At 40.3% G+C, this 25,909-nt stretch overlaps 1 protein-coding gene across 1 annotated transcript in view; it reads right to left on the bottom strand.

Annotated features, from left to right (window-relative positions):
• The window catches only part of CFAP58 (cilia and flagella associated protein 58), a 62,492-nt gene that overhangs the window by 16,152 nt on the left and 20,431 nt on the right, over positions 1 to 25,909 (bottom strand). The window contains exons 11-16 of the mRNA XM_054163590.1: positions 24,348 to 24,509; positions 21,050 to 21,196; positions 17,661 to 17,801; positions 16,280 to 16,503; positions 14,332 to 14,443; positions 11,961 to 12,065 (exon numbers count right to left, since the gene is read on the bottom strand). Of these exons, the coding sequence (XP_054019565.1) occupies positions 11,961 to 12,065; positions 14,332 to 14,443; positions 16,280 to 16,503; positions 17,661 to 17,801; positions 21,050 to 21,196; positions 24,348 to 24,509 (891 nt within the window). The remainder of the gene's footprint in view (positions 1 to 11,960; positions 12,066 to 14,331; positions 14,444 to 16,279; positions 16,504 to 17,660; positions 17,802 to 21,049; positions 21,197 to 24,347; positions 24,510 to 25,909) is intronic.

Genomic DNA, 25,909 nt, shown 5'->3' on the forward strand with positions numbered 1-25,909 from the left:
TTGTGCACTGAATGTATTCAGTCAGCACAGCAAGTCATTTACTTTCCCTTAACAAGATAACTGGTTGATTAATATACTTTACCCTGGGGTGCACAGCAGATTTATTTCCTTCCCAGATACATGCTGAATACAGGAATGAGGAGTAAACACATTTGTTTTCAGTTATTTGTTATTTAGTGGACCAATTCCTGAACTTTTTACTCAAGCATGATTCTAGCAAACTATTGTTGAAGCTAACAATGTTAGAAAAGGGTCATTTGACAAAATATTTTAAATCTAGTGACACAAGGTATCCATGCTCAGGGTTTCTTGGTTCAAACCAGATGTAACTCATTGGAATAAAATACATTGTTGGTCGTAGTTTCAGCTTTTCTGATGCAGGTTACAGATGACAGTGATGTACCTTGGGTATTTACACGACCTCCTCTTTTCAGTATTTGAAGGTTATTTATGTACTTATGCTGAATAGACTAGACTAGACCAGACAAGAATAGACTAGAATAGAATAGAATAGAATTAACCAGGTTGGAAAAGACCTTTGAGATCATTGAGACCAACCTATCATCCAACACCATCTAATCAGCTAAACCATGGCACCAAGCACCCCATCAAGTCTCTTCCTAAACTCCTCCAGTGATGGTGACTCCACCACCTCCCTCGGCAGCCCATTCCAATGGGCAATCACTCTTTCTATGAAGAACTTCTTCCTAACATCCAGCCTAAACCTCCCCGGTGCAGCTTGAGACTGTGTCCTCTTGCTCTGGTGCTGGTTGCCTGGGAGAAGAGACCAACCCTCAACTGGCTACAACCTCCCTCCAAGTAGTTGTAGAGAGCAAGAAGGTCTCCCCTGAGCCTCCTCTTCCCCAGGCTAAGCAACCCCAGCTCCCTGAGCCTCTCCTCATAGGGCTTGTGCTCCAAACCCCTCCCCAGCTTTGTTGCCCTTCTCTGGACACGTTCCAGCAAGTCAACATCCTTCCTAAACTGAGGGGCCCAGAACTGGACACAGTACTCAAGGTGCAGCAAATCACTGCTTCCAGCCAGGGCAGTGATCCTCTTCTCATTCTACAAGAGGGCTACACAGAAAGAGTTGCTACACGAACTGTCAAAATTCACTAAAACTTCTCAGAGGTACAGAGAAATGAAAATTGCTCTCCTAAGCTCCCTTCATGCTGAGTAAGCCAACACATCAGCTCCTCGCTTTTTAGAAACACCAGGGCTAGACTACAGCAATAGGGAGAAGAGTCACAACCAGAAATGACAGTAGACTTTGAGATGGGAAATCTCTTCATACATGCTAAGACTCACAGACTGGCAGTATGTGTATTAGAGTAGAGGAAATCAATTTATATTTGATATTCACTTATCAAGGATGTATTTGTGTAATTAAATCAGTCTTGCATGAGGCAATCTTGCATCTGACAACCTCTACAGTTCCCTTTCAAGCTCAAAGTCAACTAAATACATCAATTCTCCTCAGAAAAAAAAAAAAACAACAACAGATTCTGTATTCAGGAACATTTGTCACCTATAAACCCGAAGAGATTTTTACTCCACTTCCAACTTCTTTATCTTTGTAAATGCCATCTGAATATTTCTTACTGAAATGCCATTAGAGCAGCTAAAAATGGTGCAGATTCTCAGAAGTTACTCTGATCTATTTTCTTCTAATTTCTGGAATAAATTTGCCCCTTGCTTCTGTCCAAAACCACATATCACTGGAAATCTGTTTTGTTTATGAGGTCAATGTAGTTCCACAAAGATTCAGTAAAACCCAAACACTTCCAGTAAGAAAATTCTTCACCAAAAACGCTTGCTTTGGCCACTAACTAATCTGCTTTGCTTCCCATTTACCAGTGCCAGATATATTTGCACTATTTTTACTGGAAAACTATTTTCTTACTCTAAAGGGCAGATGATTATTTTCACCAGTGAAATTAAAGTGATCAGCACCTTTCCTACCTGTTTTTTCAAAGCTATTTTCCTGGAAGGACTTTATTCTCTTCCATTTGAATTGCAACGTGTGTGGGAGAAGGGAAAGAACATAAATGTCAGTGTGCTTTTAAGAGCAGTTTATCAGGCTTTACATTTCTATAGCATAGAACATCTTCTAATTCTAGATGGACTGAGATTAGAAGAGCTAAAATAAACTAATGTGCCAAGAAGTGTATTCAAAAATATGCAGAAATAGAAATCAACTCGTTTCTGAGGAGAGCTAGGGAGGGAACTGAGCATCCCTCAAATCACTGATGAACTCTTAAGGCTTACACAAAACTTTCAGGTAGATCTGTAGACCTTCAACAGACCTTCACACACATGACTCTTAGCTTTCCTGTTGGTGAGAGACGATTACTTATTGTACCATCACAGGCCTGGATACAAGCCCAGGTAAGTTGTGCTGAGAATGAACGCAGTGATTCTACAAGCTGCTCCAGTGTGAGTGGTTCTACCATTAAAGAACTCTTCTGTATACACAGTCATTTAAAAAAATAAATAAACAAGCTAATTGGAAACATAGTATCTGTGTCAGAACAAAAGGCAGTAGAGAAATGCTAATTGTCTGGAGAAATCATCACACCAGGCACAGACTCACTAAAAGACACTGATCCTTCAGCTTACCGTCAATAGTAAACCACAAAACATTTCCACTTGCAGTCAAAGTTAAAATCCCTAATCAAAGCCCTAGTTAATCAATGAGCATTTCAAGCACAATAAAATGGAAATAAGAAAAAGGCACAAGGAGGAAAGATCCTGAAAAACTAGCCCTAGAGGATGAGTCAATGCATTAAGTACTCTCATATCTCACTTCACACTGCATGGGAGACTCCAGTTCAAATCAGATTTAATGCACTGGACTGAAATTAATTTGATGGCAGTTACTTGGTAGACTTTTGTGCACCAAAATATTGTGCTGATAATTAGATCATTTTTGTTCACCACTAGTTAGAAGTGGGTTACAGCCAGAGTTCATGAGAATACATTCGGTTTTTTAATTTGAAAAAAGAATATAAACTCTCTTTGAAATCCAAGTCAAATTAAGGCAATTCTTACAGTGTCCTTGGCACACCAGTACCTAATTCTGCATGGCATTGGGGAACTAAACTTTTTCCTTATGATTCACACTCAGCTGAAAGCCAAAAAGTAAATGTTAGGCCTGAGTCCTTACTGTACTTCTCATTTCTATATTCCAGCATAAATCCCTTGAAATTCAGGCCACTAACTCAGAACTGGAGTGATAAACTCCAAATCCACACTCAACCAGGTACTGGTTTCTCTCTCTTCCCTAAGACATGTAACACCCCTTAGATTTTATAAGGACAGGAAAACATATTTTTTTTCTGGTTGGTTTTTGTTTTGTTTTGTTTTGTTTTTCAATGGCTTGAAGTTTTGCCAACTCAGCCTTCTCAGTCAGTGGTGCAATTTCTTTGTGCTGGCATAGCCACACCAGCTACTGGCTAGGCTAGTGGCTATGCCACTAGCTATGCTACTGGCTGACTGTAGTGGCATGAGAGTCTTGTGCCATTCAATAACTGGTATAAGTTAAACCAGAAAAGTGCCAGTAGGAATGGTAGTTCTAAGTGTAGAAAAGGCCTAGAGCTCAATATGCTCACCCCTTTAATTGAGGAGGAAAGAAGTGCTAGCTTCAGTTGCAAGATAGAACAAGAAAGCCAGTACTTCCAGAGGAAGTCAAATCCTTCAGGAAATAGAAACAGAAAAAAAGCTAAGTCCTAGTAAAAGATAAAAAGCCAAAAAGAAAACTTCCCTTTTCATTTTCAGGTTGAAATATCCCTTCAACATGCTGACTTCACATATAAATTTTAAAGGAGCAGTCAAGAAAGTATTTTGGCAGTGGGTTTTGTTGCTCACCTGTAAGTTTCAGAGGGCATAAAGCACTCTCCCAAAGTGCCTCTGGTAAAATCTCTCTAAAGACAAGATGACAGAGAAACAACAATGGCCAGGTCAAAAGAGACTCTTAGGGATTCTACAGTCATTAGTTTGCTGAAGTGAATTGCAGTTATTTTTATGAAAATAGACAGTTGTGCCAAAAAAGTCTCCAACTCAGCCTATCTCCCCTGCACGTAACGTGCAAGTAGCTCACACTCTCAGATCCAAGTAGAATTGTGCTCAGCACCAAAAATACATAAATGCCAAACCTGAGAGGGTAAAGTAAATCTCAGCCATTTTGAAGATGTACAGATAATAGGTAGATAAAACTGAACTGGGCCTTAGGAATACCAATATAAAGGCAGGTAATAAAAAAAAATCTTCTCCTATTTTCCTTAGCAGGCTGTCTGATGAGAAAATCTCTTACTGACAGAGCACTGAAACAGGCTACCCAGAGAGCTTGTGAATTCACCACCTCTGGAGACATTCAAAACCCACCTGAACATGTTTCTGGATGATTTACTCTAGGTAATCCTGCTGCAGCATGGGGGTTGAACTAGATGATCTGCAGAGGTCCCTTGCAACCCTTACTGTTCTGTGATTCTGTGGGCATTGGAGCACATTTTTCTGTGTTATGTTCTGTGTAATGGAAGCTACATGAAGCATTGGGAGAGAAATGAAGAATCTAGCAGAAGCATGCTTCAGGAAACTGCCAAGCTAAGGAAAGAAAGAATTAGGTTCTCATGAACTGGACTGGATAAAATGATAGAAGGTTGAAAAACATTAGTATTTTAGATAATAAAGGGGCAGAACATGTTTGTGTAATGAATATATGGAAGCAGATCCCAAAGCTCCTCCACTAGCTGGGAGAAAACTTTGATTTCAGTAACTGTCAGCCTGCACAAACCCACATGGTAACAGACTGTTCTCAAGCAGGTTTCTTTATGAAACTATAGTACCAGCTCTGAGAAATAAAGATGATTATGTATGTGCTCAGACACTATAGCAACAAGCACCTCAAATTGGATAGAACAGCTCTACTATGAAGTCAGCACAAACGAAATAAAACATCTGCCTATTTTGAGTGCTTAGCTAGCTATTATTACTACTAAATTGAGTCATGTCTTTAATATATTCATTCACACACCACTACAAGAGTGGAGATTATTTTATTCTCTTTTCCCTTGATGTAAGGCATGCAAAAGCTAAGTAAGCTGCCCAAGGTCACAGAGAAAGTCTCTTACTCTCTCTCCTCCCTGTATCTTACAATACCTGAAACCAAACTGTTGATTTATACTGGAGACAGCAGCATCCCCCCTCCTCCTCCTACTCTCTGTCAGTGGGACCATCAGTTCTTTGGAGGGGATTGAAACTTAGCTCAAAACTTGGCTCTGTACAGGGACATGTGGGTGTTATCTGGCTGTAATCTCTGAGTCAGATATATGAGCTAATCATGCCTTTTGCCCTTGCACTCTGAAACTATGAGCTCAAGGTTCTAACAGTCTGGAAGCATCACATCCTGACTGCCCAGTTATGGTTTGTGATTACTGACAAATTGAAACAATACTGAATAAGAACTCAAAATAATAGTGATTACAAAATACACATGTACAGAAAAACTATAGTTTTCACTACCACATGGCAGGTTTAAATGAGACACATTTGCCCTTGCCTGCACTCCACGAATTACCTTAGCTGCACATCTCTCTCTTTTACATTTATGAACAACCTTCTGAGATGACTGACAACAGAGGAAACTGGCATATAATGTGAATCTTCCCGCTGCTACCCATTCCAAGATGTGCAGCTGAATAAAATTCCACTCAGTCAGACATAAAACCAAATTAGAAGGGCTCACTCTGAAGAGACAGAACTAAATTTGAAACAAATACAGCAGTGAATAATTCACTTTTAATGGGGGAAATTGCTAAAACCACACCAATCATAATCCTAACAAGGCAAACCACTGTGAGCGTGCCACATCACTGTACAGCACGCAGCAGATCAGAACAGGGATATGCCCCACGTGCAAAGTGAGCAAGTACCTCTTTTGCAGTCAGGATTTGTTCAGCAGAGCACTGCCATTTATTAATCACTACACATATCCTTATGGCCACACAACACATTTTGTTCATAGCAGATGGGTTCACAGAGTCCGTCACCCAATCAGGAAATCCTTTGGTTAACACACAAGGTATTCCTCCACCAAGTCCTGCAGTATTACTCAAGAAGAAACACAAATATGCTTTATCTTCTAATTGCACAGGTTCAGAAGGAAGGTAATGGCTCTAACATGGAAGCTGGCTAACCCTGAAACAACATTTCCTACGTTTGGCTAAATTGCCATTGGATTTTTATTGGCCATGAGTATTCAAGACCTTGATTTTTGATACAATTTTTAAGTCAGCATTTTTTGTCAGCACAACACCTCACAACTGTGAGAATGTCTGAGTTAAAGGAGAAAGTATGACCTCCTGCTTTGCAGCTACTCTTCAAAGTCTCAGGATGTCCACACTTACTTGGTTTATGAGAGCTGATAGGTTATAACACAGGATGCTGTGGCTACAGGGCACAGATAAATCAGGAACAAGAAAAGAGTTCAGTATTTTCTATACCATGGGACATCTTTCTACACCTTTTTTAAAGTGTTCACCTCTAAAAGGTAATTCTATAAAAACCCAGCATCATCATGCTGCATATTCAATACCTCTCAGTAAATGCCTGATACAAAAAATTTGCCCTGCTGGCAGGTTAAGAGAGATCTTTGTATGGGACTTTAGAGTCAAGCTGGGTTCTTCCTACACTATCAGCAATCAACATTTTCTGAGTGAAACGTAATGGATCATTCTCTTAACCACACAGCACAGACTGTAGCATGCTTTTACTGCTGCATCTTTTCCAAAGGTGAGAAATACTGAAAAAGTAAGTAAGAAGGATAGGATCACATACCCATCAAGCTCTGGTAAAGCAAGCAGAAGCTTTTCTGCATGAATCTCTACACCATAATCCTTACTTTGCAACAATTTCCATTTATATATTCAGCTCATTCTGAAATGTTGTTCCCTGAATAAACCAACTTTTATTTAAAATACTATTTACCAAAAAAAAATAAATATAAAGGTAACAGCTAGAAAACAGAACTACAACACACACAGTACAAGTGGAATTCTTTTTCCTTATACCAACACTCTGGCTCTGCATGAGACTGCAGCAAGGTGAATATCCTACAAATCAAACTGTAAGTTGCTGACACTGGGCTGAACCATTTCACAGAATCACAGAATCAACCAGGTTGGAAGAGACCTCCAAGATCACCAAGTCCAACTGATCACCCAACACTACCTAATGAACTAGACCATGGCACTAAGTGCCTCATCCAGTCCTTTCTTAAACACCTCCAGGATGCTGACTCCACCACCTCCCTGAGCAGCCCATTCCAATGGGTAATCACTCTTTCTGTGAAGAATATCTTTCTAAGCTCAAGCCTAAAATTCCCTCTGTGCAGCTTGAGACTGTGTCCTCTTGTTCTGTTGCTGTTTGCCACATGTGGAAAGATGGGGGGTTTTCCAAAGTTGTTTTTAATACACAGTAATCAATCCACATAATTTTTTTCACTTTATTTTATTACCATGCTTTGATATGAGGAAATTTAAGTCACATAATATACAGACACAGACAATCTCAAGCTTCACCTTCAGCAAATATCCTATCTGCCAGCACAATGACTACACACACAGAAAAATGGTTCTGTACAGCAAGCAAGAGAGGAAGATCATTTGAGAGCAGATACACGCAATGGCTGTGCCCTTGTCGCAGGGCAAAGTGAAGATGAAGATGACTGGGGGTGAGGAGGTGTGACTTTTGCAAGCAAGCACAGCATGGGGAAAGCAGTGGTTCTCAGACCTCTTTGTAGCCCTCAGCTATCTGCAATATCCAATTCTGAGTACAGGCTAAGCTATCAGTAACTCCCCCAGCCCTGCAAATGAGCAGAGACTGAACTGAACTGAGCTGACTTCCAGAAAAGATCCATGAAAAAACAGACACTGAATGGCTTTAAGGATGAGAGGATTTACCAGGATTAAAAAAAAGTTAAGAAAAAGGATGCTCAGGCTTTATGGCTTATGAGGGAGCAGTATGTTATACAGTGGCTGTTATACTAATCAGACAGCAAATTCAGTAGGCAAGACAAACTATATTGAGGGGACAAAAATTCAAAAGTCTGGAAACGGGAGCTGAATTGCTACTGTTTTCCATAAGTCTATCTTTCAGTCAGGATCCAAACCTACACTCCACTGAATAAGGGTAACTGCCCAGAAGGGGGATTTGGTGAAGCAACCTTCCTGGTGTCCACAGCTCAGCTCCCTTTGGATAGTTAGCATTACTGCTCTCCATTAATTTCCTTCTGCTGGAGGTGTTCCTCTGGCTCACTCTTTCACCAGAAGAGTCTGGAACATGATAGCATCATTTTTGTGGCCCTCCTATACACCTATTGGAGCAGGTCCAGAAGAGAGACATGAAAATGATCGGGGGGTTACAACACCTCTGCTACAAAGACAGGCTGAGGGAGCTGGGGTTGTTCAGCCTGGAAAAGTGGAGGCTCTGAGAAGACCTAATAGCAGCCTTACAGTACCTGAATGAAGCCTACAAGAAGGATGGAGAGAGACTGTTTACAAAGGTCTGCTGTGATAGGACAAGGGGCAATGGCTTCAAACTAGAGAAGAGTAGATTTAGATTGGATGTTAGGAAAAGGTTCTTTACCATGAGAGTCATGGAACTGGAACAGCTTGCCCAGGGAGGTGGTTGGGGCCCCATCCCTGAAGATATCCAAGGTGAGGCTTAATAGAGCTCTGGGCAGGCTGATCTAGTTGAGCATGCCCCTGCTTACTGCAGAGGGGGTTGGACTGGATGACTTGTGGAAGTCCCTTCCTCCCATTCTATGATTCTATGATAATTTTCATAAATTACTAGAGAGAACTTTGCTTTAGTGAGTAACAGAGTATCACTTCACAAAACAGATTTTATCATCATACCAAGGAAAACTAGTACAAAGAATACCAAAATGACTTGTCCAAGGTTATCCAGCCACTTAGCAGAAGCAGCTCATCTAGTACACTTGCAAGCCCAACGTCAATGACCTATTCAGTAGGACACATAACCCTTTGAGGAAATGAGCTGGGGGGCATGTCCTCAGTCTTTGGTTACACCTTCTTACTTACACTCTCCTGTGAAAGGGCACTAATTCAGTCATTGTGGAAGACTTAAAAACACTGTGGCAAAACAGAAAGGAGCTCAGCAAAATCAGTGGCAAAGCCCTGAAAAGAATGTGGAGCATGGTATTTTCAGTCTTCTCTTTACCATCAGAGTCTCAGAGAGAGATGTTCATTTCAGCATTCTTGCACAGGAAATTGGTGCCTGAATTAATCACAGAATCATAAAATAGTTTGGGTTGGAAGAGACCTTTAAAGGTCATCTAGTCCAACATCCCCTGCAATGAACAGGAACATCTTCAACTAGATCACATTACTCAGAGCCCCATCCAGCCTGATCTTGAATGTTTCGAGATATAGTGCTTCTACTTCCTCTCTGAGAACCCTGTGCCAGTGTTTCACCACCCTCATTGTCAAAAATGTCTTCCTTATATCTAGTCTAAATCTAGCTGCTTTCAGATTAAAACCATTACACCTTGTCCTGACGCAACAGGCCCTGCCAATATGTTTGTCCTTCTTATAAGGCCACTAGAAGGTCTCCCTGGAGCCCTCTCCACGCTCAACAATCCCCACATGTTCTGCCTTTTTTTCCTGGGAGAGGTGTTCCAGCTCTCTGATCATTTTTGTGGCCCTCCTCTGGACCTGCTCCAATAGGTCAATGTCTTTCCTGTGCTGAGGACTTCAGCACAGGACACAGCAGAGGAGCAGAATCACCTCCTTCGACCTGATGGTGATACTTCTTTTGATGCAATCCAGTACATGGCTGTCCTTCTGGGCTGCAGGCGCACACTGTCAGCTCATGTCCAGCTTTTCCTTCACCAGTACCCCCAAGTCCTTCTCTACAGGGCTGCTCTCAATCTCTTCATGCTCTGAGCTGTACTGGTATCAGAGGTTGCCCTGAACCAGGTGCAGGACCCTGATACTTGGCCTTGTTGAGCCTCCCAAGGTTCACACACATCCACTTTTCAAGCTTGTCCATGTCACTCTGGCTGGCATCCCATCCATCTGGTGCATTAAGTACACCACCCATCTTGGTGCTGTTTGCAAAGTTGCTGAGGCTGCACTTGATCACATTGTCTGTGGCACTGACAAATACATTAAACAGCACTGGACCCAGTAAAAACCTCTGTGGAGACCACTTGTCACTGGTCTCCATCTGAACATCAAACTGTTGACCACTACCCCTGGATATCACCATCCAACCAATTCCTTAACCACCCAACATTCCACCCATCAAATCCCTGTGTCTCCAATTTGAAGAAAGGGATGCTATGGGAGACCTTGTCAAAGGCCTGACAGTCCAGACAGACAACATCCATAGCTCTTCCCTTATCCACTGATATAGTCACTCTATCATTGTAGGCCACTAGGGTGGTCAGGCAGCCAACCTTGAATGTATAGGACCTCAATAGAGATTCTAGATGTAGTAGTTGACTTTTTTATAGCCAAATTCTGACTAAATTTGGGAAAGTAACAAAAAAATCCCACAGAATTGCCACAGAAGAACTGCTGTATGGACAGAAAGATTGTGGCAATAGCTAGCATAGTGCCATAGTCTTAAATATCTATTATTTCAAAGATCTTCTTGGGCAGGCAATTTAATGCCTCTGTATCTCAGTTCCTCACTTCTAAATAATGATAATGGCTAAATGGGAGCAGACTCAGGAAGATGCAAGATGTGAAAGAGATACTATATAAAAATCTAACAGAATTGGGCTTGTGCACAGGTAAAGCACAGGAATTTTGAAGCTATTTTTGCTACATTTTGTTTAAGCTAACAAACTATTTCATTGACAGCATTTCAGTGCTATGCAAGAAAGATTACCTTTTTCCAGGCAAAGGCATCATATTTCATACATTACCTTCAAATAAAATTGAAGATCTATTTTTTTTCCCTACAAAACAAGAAAGAAGGAGAGAGAAACCCCACCTTGACAGCATCTGCTGAGCTAATTCTTGAGACAGGAGATTCAGGTCACAATGCACTCTCCACTGAGTGATACTCAATATAGATATCAAGACTATTACAGTATCACAGTATAACTAAGGTTGGAAGAGACCCCAAGGATCATCAAGTCCAACCTGTCTCCACAGACCTCATGACTAGACCATGAAACCAAGATGTTAAAAATCATACCTAGATTTGGGAAACTGTAGCTATCTCTGCAGTCACCAGAGAAAAGGAGATAAACTTTCCACTTTTACAACTATGATTGAAGCCCAAGGACAGTCTTTTTTTTTTTAATATAGATATATATGTTTGATAGCAATGTTTGCAGTATAGGAATATAGTCTCTCCTTGATTCTACACCATAAATCTTAATTGGTATTACTGGGATTAATGGACATCTGACAGTTAAAGATAAGCTATCACAAGAATTAGCTTTTGGCAAAGCTCAGCACCAAGATCTTGAGGTCAAAAGTGGCCCAGACAGCAACCTATCTAAATCACAGAAACTCTGTAGGATTCCTTCTGCCAAAAGCCAAGCTAAGCACAAATACAATCCAACAAGGATTTTCCTTCATATCCTGGTCATAACAGGTGTGGTTAAAAGGACAAAAAGCCCTTTACAAAGGTCTAACACTGACTAAACACCAAATTATGACATGAATAAACTGAAGCAAACCTTTAATTTTACTTTTCAGAGTTGCCCAGGTATCAGAAACCAGAATACAGAAATCACCTAATCAGATGCTATTTGTTCTCTTTAGTGAGTCAGTGCTGCCATCTAAAGCTTTCCAAGGGGCATGCAAAAGAAATTCAAAGTCAGGCATCTAGAGAACATTCAGGAAGCACACCCAAGCAGTCAGAGAATGCAGGGTAAGTCATATGTGTTAATAAGATACAACAAAATAATGATGCTGCAGTACCTGAAGGAGCAGTTCTTTCTCTATCACTTCACCTGTCTTGCTGATAAGCTGCTTCTGGAGTCTCTGTACTTTCTGAATCAGTTCATAAGTACCTGGGTCACTGGCCTAGGCAAGAGCAGAGCAATGTTAGTGTTTCTTGCTTGCAAATGAAAACCATAACATCTGCATGTTCAAAGGTGACAAATATAAAATCAGGGGGGAATGTTGGGGGGTTTTAAATAGCATCTATACAAGCAGCCCTCAGTTGAATCTCTGCCTCTTGAAGATCAGTTGAAACGTGCTCATGTTTAACACTACTACCCTTATGAATCCTCCTGAGAACAACTAAACATAAACTTAAACCCTGACCAACAAAGATTGGTAGAACCACATGGAAAGGAAGAAAAAGGAGGCTGATATATAAATTTCAGCAGAAACTGACAAATGAAGAGCAGGGCAATTACCTCACGGTGTTTTAAGAATTTCAGACAATACCAGCCAAGTTTTAGGAAGAGAAAGATTTTTCTCTTGACCAAAAGAAAGAGTAACTGCAATGTAGTCTTGAAACAGGTTGAGAAGTTAAGAGGAATAAATTATGGGGGTAGGCTGATGAATTATTATGAGGCTTTAAAACATCCATATGTGTGGATTCTCATTCTTCAACAGAATTAGGTGCTTAAAAAGGTGACAGAGTGTAGGCACTATATCATTGCCCTCTGTCTACATAGCCTGTTAAGACCAGAAGCTAACAGATGTCTCTCCTTCTTCCCGTTCCATCCTTTTGTCACAGATTGCATCTGGAGGGAGCTCCATGGAGCAAACAAGTAATTTTGTAAGGAGCAGCCTGCCAAGTTTACTTTTTCACCACTTTGTATCCTCTTGTTGAATCCATTAATGAAAACTCTGAGTGAACCCTTTCCCCACTCAGGGATTCGCAAGACCTCTTATTGTTTCTCCCCTCTCATGTGGTGTCTCATAGGGATTAAATCCAGTGCAGTAGAGGAGCACCAAAAGTCCTGTTCTCTGTGTATTTCCTTGAGTTTATAAAAAACATGGTACCTTGTAGCTCTTAATCTTTTGTCTGATTTTATCTAAATTGACTAATCAATTGAGGTGTAATTGGGACACTAACACAGCTAGGGATGCAGAGCTCACAAAACCATTTCCTGAGCAACCAGGCTAAAAAGCAGTTTAGTCCCCGTGACCCACTCAGTCCCTGATTTTTTTATAGCCCTTCCCAAACATCCTGTCAATTTGTGTGTAACAACTGCAGTGATATGAGGGTGTTTATTCATTAGGAACTGAACCAAACCCCCATCAGGATTATTTCATAAGGATCTTGCCATCTGCTGGCCTTTCTGCATTCCAAGTACGAACAAGTGACCTAGAATGGGAAGAAGTAATTTCCCATTACATGTCTCTTTATGCATTCATTTTCCTGGGTATTTGGATATTTTGACTAGCTTGATTTTCCTTTGTTACCAGGTGCTTTTGCAAATTGTACCTAGAGGTCTTTAACCTAATTCAGCATCCTCTCTTTTATTTCCCTTCCATGAGAACCGCTAAGCACACCATTCAGCTTTAAGCTCAGCAGGGAGAGATGAGAAATTAACTATCATGGAGTAAGCATAGCCAACATACTCAGCTCCACTTCTGTAGGTACTAGCACGTTACCACTCATTATTAGAGCAGCTGAACAACCCAGGCTGGCATCAAATCAGAGACTCATGTGGCAGAGAGATCTCAGCTGGCTCTGACTTACTTCAAAAATACCCAGTGATGCCAGCTGAAGTTGGTATATTGGGTCTGTGCTTTACAGATGTTTCTGATTTTTCCCCATTCATCTGGCAGGTTTAGATGGTGTGAAAAGTTAGACCTGCTGCATATGTAACATCTGAACTCACAGTACGTGCAATGTAAGCCCACCACTGTTTATGTGGAGGCCTCTTCTCACAAGTGTAATTTACCTTCTGGTTTCATGTCTGTCCATTCCCCAGACTACCTGTTCCATGACTCTGTGTAATTCTGCCTTTCTTCCCATATACATCTCCCTAACTGGTGAGGATAGAGGATGATAAGGAAAAGATATAGTTCTTTCTTGTCAACCATGCTAAGGAATCACCCCCTTCAAAATTCACCTTATGCATTCCTACTCCCTTTAGCATTTGACTGGCTCTTTACAAATTCCTCTGCAATTTTTCATTGAGAAAATGACACTGATTGCATTGTGCAAGGAAACCATTCAGCAGTTAACCATTCCACTGGTACTATGGAAATTTTCAGTGTGCCTGCCCCTCCAGATAATTTGCATTACAGTAAATGAAATAGGCTTTGTGCTGTGTTCCTGATTTGGTAATATGGACTCTGGGAACTTGAAATGCTGACAGATCACCTCTAGTTTTCTCCATCTGTGAACATTCAAGGGATTCTCCAGTTCTTCTTCCAAAACTTTGCACCGAGTCTGTTCCCTTAATAGCTCCTTCTGCATGTGATGAACCTCCTGTCTTAAGACCAGCATAAAACAGAAAGAAAAAAACCCACACTGAAACCACATCAGCGTGACCAAGGCACTAATATGGACATTAACCAATAATTTTCCCATGCACTTCAGCACTGGCAAACTGAATCTTGTGATTAATAGTTGATATTGATAGCACTGAACAGGTGAAACCACAAGGTAACACAGTTAGAGATCTTCATTCACTTTTCATCAGCTCCTAGAGAATCTACTCCACAATCTATTGGATCTCACTGCCTACATCTTCCTACATACATTGAGGACAGAAAGACACTTAATTCATCCAGAGTAACCTATGAATCAGTTATGGAATCCCATCCAGTTACCCCTGTATTAAATCTAACAGATTGTGTTTAAAAGAAGGCTTTAAATCTGCATGGCTCACACAGTCCTGTAAATAAAACATACTCTAGGACATAAGTATGATATACACTGTTCTTTAGAGAACCCAGGATTTACTTCTTTTACTCTTATTACCTCTCAAGGAGGTGGGATTGAAGGGAGGCAAAAAAAGACACATTTTGCAATGGTCCAACCCTTAGCCCTTCAGTGAGCAGATCTTGTAAGTTCTCCAAGAGGAAAGAAGGGGCAGGATCACCATGTGCCTACTCCACCTCTGAATCATTTTCTGCCAAACTCAGAGTTGCATTTTGCTCAGTAGAGAGAAAAGGACCTTTTCTTAAATATGAGGTTGAGCAAGGTTATGGAAGAGGAAAAAAACCCATATCTCCAATTGGCAAATCAAGAAAGCTAATTAGCAGCACAAGTGATAAATAGAGTCTTTCGACAGGCAGTTTTCATGATGGTTTTGGACTTCATTACAGTAGATGATTGCTGATGCAGTTAGCAAGAATTGATCCACCCATCACAGCATGCATTGCACTATACTTCACTACCATCACTGGGTTTCAATACAGTAACAGACTTTCAGCTGAATGCATGTGGGCAGCAAGTTCAAATCCTATTCCTGTCTGCAGTCAGTCGATGAAAACTGCAATTGCTAATGCTTCGTGCCCAGTTCTCCTTTCTGTTACATCAAATCAAACTGGCATAATTCCACTGGAGTCACTGGGACTGACCATGGACTGAAGTTAATTTGCACCAGTGAAAGCCATGGAATTATATTGACACATTTAAACTAAAGATCTCACCCAAAACTGTGGTAGCATTAGAGAATTAGTATGACAGTTATCTCCTAAAAACATAGCTGCCTCTCCTTACAAACCAGGGCTTATTCCATAGAAAATTACAAGTTTCCCATCAGCAAAGAATACAACTCAAATAGAGGAGCATTAAAAAACAGAAGGGAAACATTAAGCCAGAGGAGGAGACTGCAGCCTGTCTTAAAGAAACACAACCTTCAGTGAAAATGAAAATGATTATTTCTTGCAGAGCAAGCCAGCATCTAAATCTGGAAGGAGAGAGCTCTGAAAATGTGCAGAAGTTTGTTATAAATATATCAAGTGTTTCCCATCCTCTGTAGATTGCCTAATAAAAAGCAGTTCCACTAATTTGGGCCTTGGATGCCACCTAGTAGCTCACTGAACTATGAACACTATTTCTGCTGCCGTCTGTCAAGTTTATCCCATAGGCATTAATTCACTATTTCAACTTTGGGCAAGATGTCTTTTTCCCTCCTTTCTTCCTTCTCATATTTTCATTGTTTTGTGAATTTAATCCGGTGAGCGTTTGAGGTCAAACCAAACAATCCCTTTCTTCAAGGTATAATGTTGATACTAATCTTTACTACTTATGAAAACTATTTTCCATCTCAAATTCATGGATGCAGTCCTACGGAAATGTATTCAATCAGCTTTTCTACCTGAGCTCCTCCACACACGCAACAGTCTTGCCAAGTATTCCCTTCTCATGACGGAGTTTCTTGATCTCCAGCTTGAGAAGCCGCATGTCTTCCATTCTCTGTCGGTACTGGGCTTCACCCTTGTTTAAGATGGATTGCTGTATTTTTATCTTTTCATAGAGCAGAGCTGCTTCTTCATGGCGCTGAACTAGCTGAGATCCTAGGATATCTCTCTCGTTGATAACCTAAGGATGCAGGGCAAAGCAATAATCTCAGTTACCTTTCCTCAGTACAACCCCAAAGTATCACGACTATATTTGCATCAATCAAATCATGTGCCTTAAGAAATTTCACAGTATCACAGTATCACAGTATAACTAAGGTTGGAAGAGACCCCAAGGATCATCAAGTCCAACCTGTCTGGACAGACCTCACGACTAGACCATGGCACCAAGTACCACGTCCAATCTCCTCTTGAATACCTCCAGGGACAGTGACTCCACCACCTCCCTGGGCAGCACATTCCAATGACGAACAACTCGCTCAGTGAAGAACTTTCTCCTCACCTCGAGTCTAAACCTCCCCTGGCGCAGCTTGAGACTGTCACTGTTATTCGTGAAAGATATATGGCAATATATAGTTCCTCCATAAGGGTTCAGCCACAGAATCACAGAAACATTCAGGTTGGAAAAGAACTCTGGGATCATCAAGTCCAAGCGGTAACACTACTCCACAAAGTTCACCCCTAAACTATAACCCAAAGAATCACATCTAAATGACCTTTAAACACATCCAGGGTTGGTGACTCAACCACCTCCATGGGAAGTCCATTCCAATGCTTGACTACTCTTCCTGCAAAAAAACTTTTCCTAATGTCAGTCTTGCAGCTTGAGGGCATTCCCTCTTGTTCTATCACTAATTACCTGTGAGAAGAGATCAGCACCAACCTCTCTACAACATCCTTTCAGGTAGATGCAGAGAGCAATGAGGTCTCCCCTCAGCCTCCTCTTTTTCAAACTAAACAGCCCCAGCTCCTTCAGTCACTATTCATGATATTTATTCTCCAGGCCTTTTTTTCAGCTTTGTTGCCCTCCTGTGCATTCACTCCAGCACCTCAATATCTCTCTTTGGATTGAGGTGCCCAAAACTGAACAGAATATTCAAGCTGTGGTCTCACCAGCATCAAGTACAAGTGGACAATCATCTCCCTGCTCCTGCTGGACATAGCATTTCCACCTGAATGTAGAAACTACATATTCTCCTCACTTCTTAATAGTTTCATTTCAACAGCATTATACAGCTTTAGCAGTACATTAGCTAGGGATCAATGCATTAAATACACATTGGACAAATGAGGGAATAGAATGCAGTGCGTTTGAAAAGTCAAATTAGAGGTTCCTACCTGGTCAATTTCCTTCTTCTGCTTCAACCTCTCAGCATCAGCTTCAGCAATGATTTTTAGGAGTCTTCTCTCTTCTGCTTCCTGATTTTCTATGAAGCGTTTGGTATCCTGAGCCTTACTTTTTGTTTTAAGCAGTTCATCCTGACGGAGTCAAAGAATATAGGTAACAGCAAAGCATACAGTAACATCTTCCCAGTACATAGGATGAAGAGTTAGGATTTTAATAATGTTCCCTCTATTTTACTCCTTTCCTGAGAGGTACATATTTTATCAATTTCTGAGAAAAAAAACCACTAAGACAAGTAAGTATAAAGATCCTTAATGAAATGTTGTAAACAGTATTTAAATACTCTTGTATTATACACAATGAACATTCTAATGGATTTTCATCTATGACAATGGTTTCTGTAACTCAGGGACACCTCATTTAGCAAAAAATTCTTACATATTTGGAAAACTTTTCAATGAAGTTGTTATTTAAAGTTCAAGGTCAGTCTAGGATGTGAGATAGGGCAGTTCACCGTGCTGGAAAAAGCAACAATCCATGCTATGCAATGCCAGTCAGCACCAACTTGGGACAGGTTTCACACTGGAATAACAGAATTGGTGGAGAAGATGGCAACCAGGCACAGAAGAGCAAAATTAAAGAGCTTTAGCACTTTTCTTTTTAGTGGATGTGTAGATGAGGAAGACTGGGAAGAGAGAGGCAGCTCCTAAATACCAGAAGCAATGCACTGTTACAGTGATTGCACATCACTAACATAAACTAACACTGGATTGTGCCCAGCAATTTAAAACCACTGTCATGAACTCATGATACAAGGCACCTATGTCAATAAAAGGTAAGACAGACTTCTTGGATTATTAGAAATTTCTATCATTGCTAAGCAGTTAAGAGTCAAAATGCAACTAGCTGACTACAGTTCATTTTCACAGATATGAAAACTTCCAAGCCTTGACTTAAAGACTGCCACAGCTCTGACCCTTATAAAGAATGATGTTCAAGCTGCCTCGTGGGAAAGAGCATCATCCAATGCTGAAAGAATGTGATTGTGATGAAGGTTGCACCTGCAAAAACATTGATTTAAGACACAAGCAGTTCCACTGTTGTGGTAGTTTCAACCCACAACTGTCATAATAAAATAGCTTGTTCCATTCTTATTTGCTTCAATAAAATCTTCATTTTTCCACAGGTGCCACACTCATACCTCTCTTACTCAGTGTTAGATGTTCATCTGAATCAATCAGCCAAATAAAAATGCAAGCCACTTCATATTGAAATGCAATCAATAGCGTGCAAAAGTTGTCTACAAATGTAAAATTGCTTCTGTTTGGCATTGCTGGGTAATATTTTTTATATATATCAAAATTCTATGTTCTCCTTATGTCAGAAAAAATATGAGCTGTAAACAAGAAGTGGCATTAGGTGTTGGCAGCTAACATTCGTATAAACAAATCTCCTCACTGGAACGCACTGAGTTAAAATAAATCTGAACTGCCTTGTACAGCAATGAACATCAATACTTTAAGACACAGAGAGGCCCCACAAACTAACAGGACCTCCAATTAGAACAATTATGCTAAAAGTTACAGTATAAAGGACTGTGTACATCAGGTAAGAGAAGAGGAAATGAATAAACACAGTTACTATGCAAGCAGAAAATCGGTCAGGTCCGAAATTGCTGTAAATCAGCACAGCTCATTTGAAGCTGGTTCAGAGTTGTTAAGAACTGAGGAACAGTCAGCAAGAAAGACTAATTTATATTGAACCTATGCCAATATCTCAAACCAATTTCTTGCTTAGTTTCAGAAATATTAGCATGAAGTAAGAGATTTTATTATTGTTATTATTTGTTCTGGAGGTAAGAGGTATAAAGGTACAACTGAGTCTGGACACAGAATGCTGACATAATAAGTCAGAGGGTATATATTGTAGTGGCTTTGATCAGGCATCCTTTGTATCATTTACCATGATTAAACATATCACAGGCCTTTATGTCAGCTGAGGCAAGCATAAATATAATGTCTGTATAATCTCATTCCTATGAATCCCAGTGCTCCATGATTTAGCATGTTCTTAAATTTCTCAGGCTTGCTTGCTTCCCTCACATCAGTGCAAACAGGAAAAATTGAAGCCAGCTTGCAAGAGAAGTAATTGGGTTCTTTTGTGTTTGTGTCAATCATCTCCTCCTCTGAATTCTCTTCTGCTTTAGTATTCAGCAGAGACACTCAGGTAGAAGACCACAATGCCCTGAAGCTAGTCAGTAACGTGATGTCAGTGTATGGACATACTTTGTAGTGAATAACTGAGTAGGAAACCATGTAGCAATCATGTGTTTGTCAAATGGACGCCAGACAGTTCTGAGGTGATGGGACAGAACTGGGGACTAGTTAAGGCAGAAAGCTGTACACAAGAAATGAGATGCTGTTTGACTTCTCTATCACTGATAGAACAACTCTTGAGACAGATCAGGTACAGGAACACAAATTCATCACCTTTTTACAAAGCTCTATTGACATCTTGTCATAACTGTAATGTGCTGAGAGGGGCTGAAAACTCAAGGAGTCACTGCAGCATAGCAATAAACTGACAAAAGAAAACATTGTGAAAAGAGGCAGGAGACTTATGTTGGGATGGGTGGTGCTTGTTTTCTGGGTTTGTGTTTTTTCTCCTAGTGCTTAGTGAAGAGAAAAAATAAGCTGCTGTGAGCAGTAACTCCTTAAATCTTTTCAGAGCACAGCAAATTGGGTTGAGATACCACCACAAATCCAATGACTTATTTAAGGATGGGCTGCAACCAGTGCAGAAGAGCCGAAGATTCAAGCTCTGTTTTCCTTTGATTTAAAACAGATTCTTGCTGCTTTGTATCACAAAATTACAACTTTCTGTGCACAGGGACCTGCTAAAAGGCACTGCTTAATTCCCAGAAGACTAATGCTTGCTAGTCACACAGAGACATGAAATGTAAAGTGCAATATAATGGGGTTTGCACTTAAAAACAGCAGACAGAAAAAAGTTACTAAAAAGAAAACCTTGGATTATAAGTGTCTGTACTAAAAAATGCTAGAATCAAGCTATCCCAAAAACCTGAAATTCTGCAAGCAAAATGGAACCTTTTAATAAAAATCTTCAGTCACCAAGAAATTTAAAGCTTCCAACAGACAATCCAGGGTCCTGATTATAATCACAGGCTGAGATCAGATTTGCCAGTTACATGGAAAATTTGTGTAACTAATAGCCTCTAAAGGCTGCTGAGATCTTGGGCTTCAATTACAGAGTAGTTTACTAAAATAGAACAAAACTGCTACCAGAGACCAGGAATACAATTCAATCTGTGAAATCATGGAAACCATCCTTTGTAAGAATGTGTATTTGCAGAAGGTCTTACTTTCATCGATTCCTTCTCCTTCTCTATTTGCTTATGATCTTCCTGTGCTTTCACAAGGGCTGCTTCCTTGTTCGCGATCTCCTCTTTCAGCTGCTCCACCTCAATTGTCACTGTTTTCAGTTTGTTCGTCAGTTCTGCTATCTCCTCCTAATAGGACAGCAAGTGTGATCACCAAGAGGGAATCAGAAAAGAGTTAAGCTTGTGACTGGGACTTAGCCTTCGCTGGAGAATGGAGCCACAGTGTTTGAGTGGAGATCTGATGTACATATCACAGGACATTACCTTTTAATCCAACAGGAAAAGAACAGTTTTATTAAATGACAATTTTCTGTTTATGTCAGCATGACACTGCAGTAAAAATGCCTTTAAATGATACATTGACAAAAATAATGACTATCAGTTCTGAGTATAATAAACCCATTTAATTTAATGTGGTGGACACTTGATAAGAACTAGCAGTTAATACAAATTCCTAAGATTCTGATCTTCTGATCCTATCCATCTGTTATCCTGTATGTCTGTAAGCATGATACCTATATGCCTGCAAGGCAGTATAGGAAAGGCTTATCTCTGTTCTGCATAGCTTGCACATAGCTGCAAGGGGCAGAAGAGACAGGGAAGTCCCTGGTATGAGAATATACAGCATATATTTTAATCTCAAAACACAGATCAAAAATCCTGGTAGCACAGCAGACAGATCAGATCACATCACTCAAAATACTTCCACTCACAGCAGAGAGATGCCTGTCTCCACAAAATTAAGAAACTGTTTGTACTCATTGCAGTGACAGCACATGCTGTGACATGAAATGGAAGCCAGCAAATTCAATGCTTACTTAGACAGACCTGCACTTCTGCATCTAAGCAAAGTAGCCTCAGAAGTCACTTGTCTTCTGCCAGAGGCTGCCACCTCACCGACATTGTAACCTTTCATGTGAATACATTCTGATGCAGTACAAAACTGGGTACCTTAGAGCTTTCTCAGTACTGTCTACCACAGGTGTGGATTTACTTGACAAATGAGTGATGTTTTCTTGGAAGACATGCTTAACGTAGGTAAGCAAGGTCTTGAGTGGTGGCAGTCTTCACATACAGCACAAGGAAAGCACTGATTAGTAGTCTGACAGCCCTCAAAATATAATCTCTGGATTCCACACCTATTTGGCAAATTAAATGAAGATGAAATAAATGCAGCAATATGCCATTAGGCTCACCTGTTTGCATGCTCACAGATTCACAAATTGCACTGGGTTGAAAGGCACCCTCAATGGTTATCTTGTCCAAGCCCCCAGCAGTGAGCGGGGACACCTCCAACTAGATTAGGCTGCTCAGGGCCACATCAACTCTGATCTTGAATGTCTCATGGGATGGTGCCTCAACCACATCCCTGGGCAACCTGTGTTTTACCACTTTCATTGTACAGAACTTCCTCCTTATTTCTAACCCAAATTTACCCTGCTCAAGTTTAAAATCATTGCCCCTCATCCTATTGCTGCATGCCCTTCTAAACAGTCCTTCCCCAGCCCTCCTGTTCAGTCAATTCTGTGAATGCAAAAGCCATACTAAAAGCTATCTTTGCTAAACAGCCCATAAATCTCTTTAATGTTGTTAAAGATGAGAGAGCTTAAAAATACTGTGCCCAGACATGTGCCTCAAACCATTCCTAATTCTGCATTTAATGAAGAACAGTAAAAACATCATTTTTGCTAACAGGTCTCCTAATCAACTTGCTTAAACAAATAAGCTCCTAACACCACAAGAAACCCCAAGGATGAAAGCATTAGATCTTTATCTCATATTAACAGCCTGCTAACATGTTTTTTCCAAGAGATTTTACTGAGCTGAACATTATGATACTCCAGAGAGCACTAGCAAGATGGGCAGCAGGGGATCTTTCCACATGAAGCAATCCAAAAATACTTAGATCTAGCTTTAGCTAAACAAGCTTGTGCAGATTTGTTTTACTTCCCCAAAGGAAAAAAGAATTGGGGTTTTTTTGCTTTTCCTTTTCCTTCACAGCTGGCTGACCTGCTACTGAGCTATGAATGGCTGTTTTTCACTGCTACACGTAATACCATATTGGCCACACCTATCTTCTTGGGACTTGCTAAACCAAGTAAGGTATTGAAGCCTAAACACCAGCCTCTAGCAGCTGTACCCACGAACAGCATTTTGTATAGCACTATATATCTCACAAAACCTGAAAAGATTGATGAGTTGATGGTGTCATTTTGTAGCTCGCCACACAGATGCCAGCTCTTTATAAGTAAGCAAATTTATGTTGTATAGTTGAAAAAAAAACCAAACCACCACACAAACAAACATCACTGTTGCAATTTTTCACCTTTGTTTCTGTTGAGAAATTGCTTGGGAGCACCAAGAATCCCAACACCACATCCACTGATGAAAGGCAGACAGTGGTCAAGCAAAATGGTTCACTCCTCATCAAACCCAGCACTCAGTTTGATAGGGACTTGAACAGTTCATTCCCACCTGCTTCTCAAGTAAAACACCTCCATAATCAAAGCAGAGTATAAATTTATTATCTACTATATATGTTTATGTTATAAATCCTTATTCTGAAATAACCCAAGGCTGTAAATCACAGCTATCCAAAGCCTCAATCTCTGCCAGCTGCAGTAATGTTTGTGTTGTATTTCAGATCTTTACAGCAGAATAATAGAACGTATCCTTAAGTGATCTGTTCTCTTCCTCTAGTATTTTTAGTGAGATCCCCAAGGAAGAGATGAATGGAGAGCTTCATTATCTGAGAAAAATGACACTACCTCAAAGGATGAAGAGAGGTGGAAGCATTAAGTGCTGTCAGAAAATTCCACTTTGGGTGGGAAAGTGTTCCCTCTGCCTTCTAAATCATGACTCACGGTAATGTGCATATACATTCAGGGCTAAGGAGGTAATTTAATTCCCTTTACACCCTGTTTGCCATACACACAGACAATTCCTAAAGGGATAAAACAAAATGGAGACAGGATGGAAAGGAAAAAGTTTCTTCTCTGATAGTTTTGTGATTGTTCCAGCACATCATGATTTTGTGCATGGTTTGAAGTAGGGATATTGACACATGATAACTGTGGACTCCTATTTCCAGTCCAAATACAAACTGACCAGATAAGAGGTCAGAGACCAAAAACAATCCTTTCCCCAGAAGACACAGCAATGTAGAAACCATCTCTGTCACTTAAACAGTATGCTTTCCTTTTAACAAATCAAAATCAAAACAGTAAAAGAACAAAACAAGAGCAGAGAGAGAAGCACAAAGGAAAACATAGCCTTCTACCTTAGCTTCAATCAGGTGTTGACTGTACAGGTTCCTCTCTGTTGTCACAGTTTCACATTCAGTTTGTTGCTGTTTTAAATTAATCTCAGACTCCTTTATTTTCTTCTCATAGTCACAGATCTGTATTTCACATCTTTCTCTGTCTTTCAGGTGCTGGAGGACCTGGAGTGGAATGAAGGAAATTAACACAAAATCATAAAGAGGCGGGAGAGTCTGTGATTTTATTCTAAGATGACAAATTCAAATCCCTGACACAAGAAGTTTCAGCCATAGCTAAAAATCACCTCAGTCCAAGCTTAACAGCTGCTTCTGTGAAGGATTAGAAATGATTGTGTGAAGGTTACCTAAAGAAAATGGGAGTACTGTTGACTGTAGGAAGAAGATGATCACATGTAGTACAAATAAACACAACCACAAAACATTATCGACGCTTCTACAGAACAGTTTCCCCCATAACAATAAAAAAGAATTACTACATCAAAGGATCAAAAATGCAAATAGTTATTAATCATTATGATGGGCTTCCTAATGATTTCTTTTTTTTTAAACTAACAGCCTTCCCTCCTGCTGTACAAAGCTGAAAATCAACGAGCACAAACAAGCAATATTCAAACAGAATCCATCACTGCATGGAAATAAGATTAAAAGAAACAGAAAGGAAACTAAGGATAATGCACATAATTTTTCAGGTTCACTGCTCAGGGGAGAAAACAAAGCTGGGAAAGAGACCAAGCATTAAAGAAAAAGCTGAGGAATCACATGAATAAAATCCAAGAAAGAAGTCCATTACCAACTGTATTTCACGGCCTGTTCTCTTGCCTCTGTTTCTGAAGGTATCCGTTTGAGCTAAAGTTTATGTCAATGGAGAAAGATTTGTAAAAGTTTACATCAAATAGTCAGTAATGGCAAAGTCTGTGGTCAACAGTGTCACCCTTTGCTTAGCAGTAAAGTCTTTTGAGTTCTAACTATGGAGCAGAATCTTAATTAATTGATCATTCTACCAGGTAACTCCCATTCAGCTTTGAAGATAGGGGATAGTTAAATATAGAAAATCTTATTACAGCAGCAGGAATACAATTCCAGCACATTGGTAGCTGACTGCAGAAGAGCCCAATAACTGCTTACAGTGCAATACAGAAACACAGTCTCAGTTTATAACCAACTCTTGACATTTCCTTTTCTGCTAAAACAACCTGTCAATAGTAATAGCAGGAAGAAGAAATCAATAAAGCATGTTTTCTATCTTCACAGCGGTGATCATAATCTGGAGCAAGATTTAAGTAGGTCACTGCATTTGCAGATCTTTCACTTGATTTTGATACAATGTAAGTGCAATAAGCTTGTGGACTAAGTTTTCTGAATTGTGCTCATAGGCTGGATGCTGACTCTACTTTTTCAGGAATGATTAAACCCCAATAATGCAGAAAATACACATGCAGTGTTTCCCAACAGAGCCCAGTGGGAGGTTGAGCATCCTCAATCCTGATGCAGCTGACAGCACACTACACCTCTCAGATTTGGCAACGAGGAGCCAAAGCTGAGCAGAAAGTATTAGGTATTCA

Source organism: Dryobates pubescens, chromosome 8, assembly GCF_014839835.1.
Source record: "Dryobates pubescens isolate bDryPub1 chromosome 8, bDryPub1.pri, whole genome shotgun sequence".
Lineage (NCBI taxonomy): Eukaryota > Metazoa > Chordata > Aves > Piciformes > Picidae > Dryobates > Dryobates pubescens.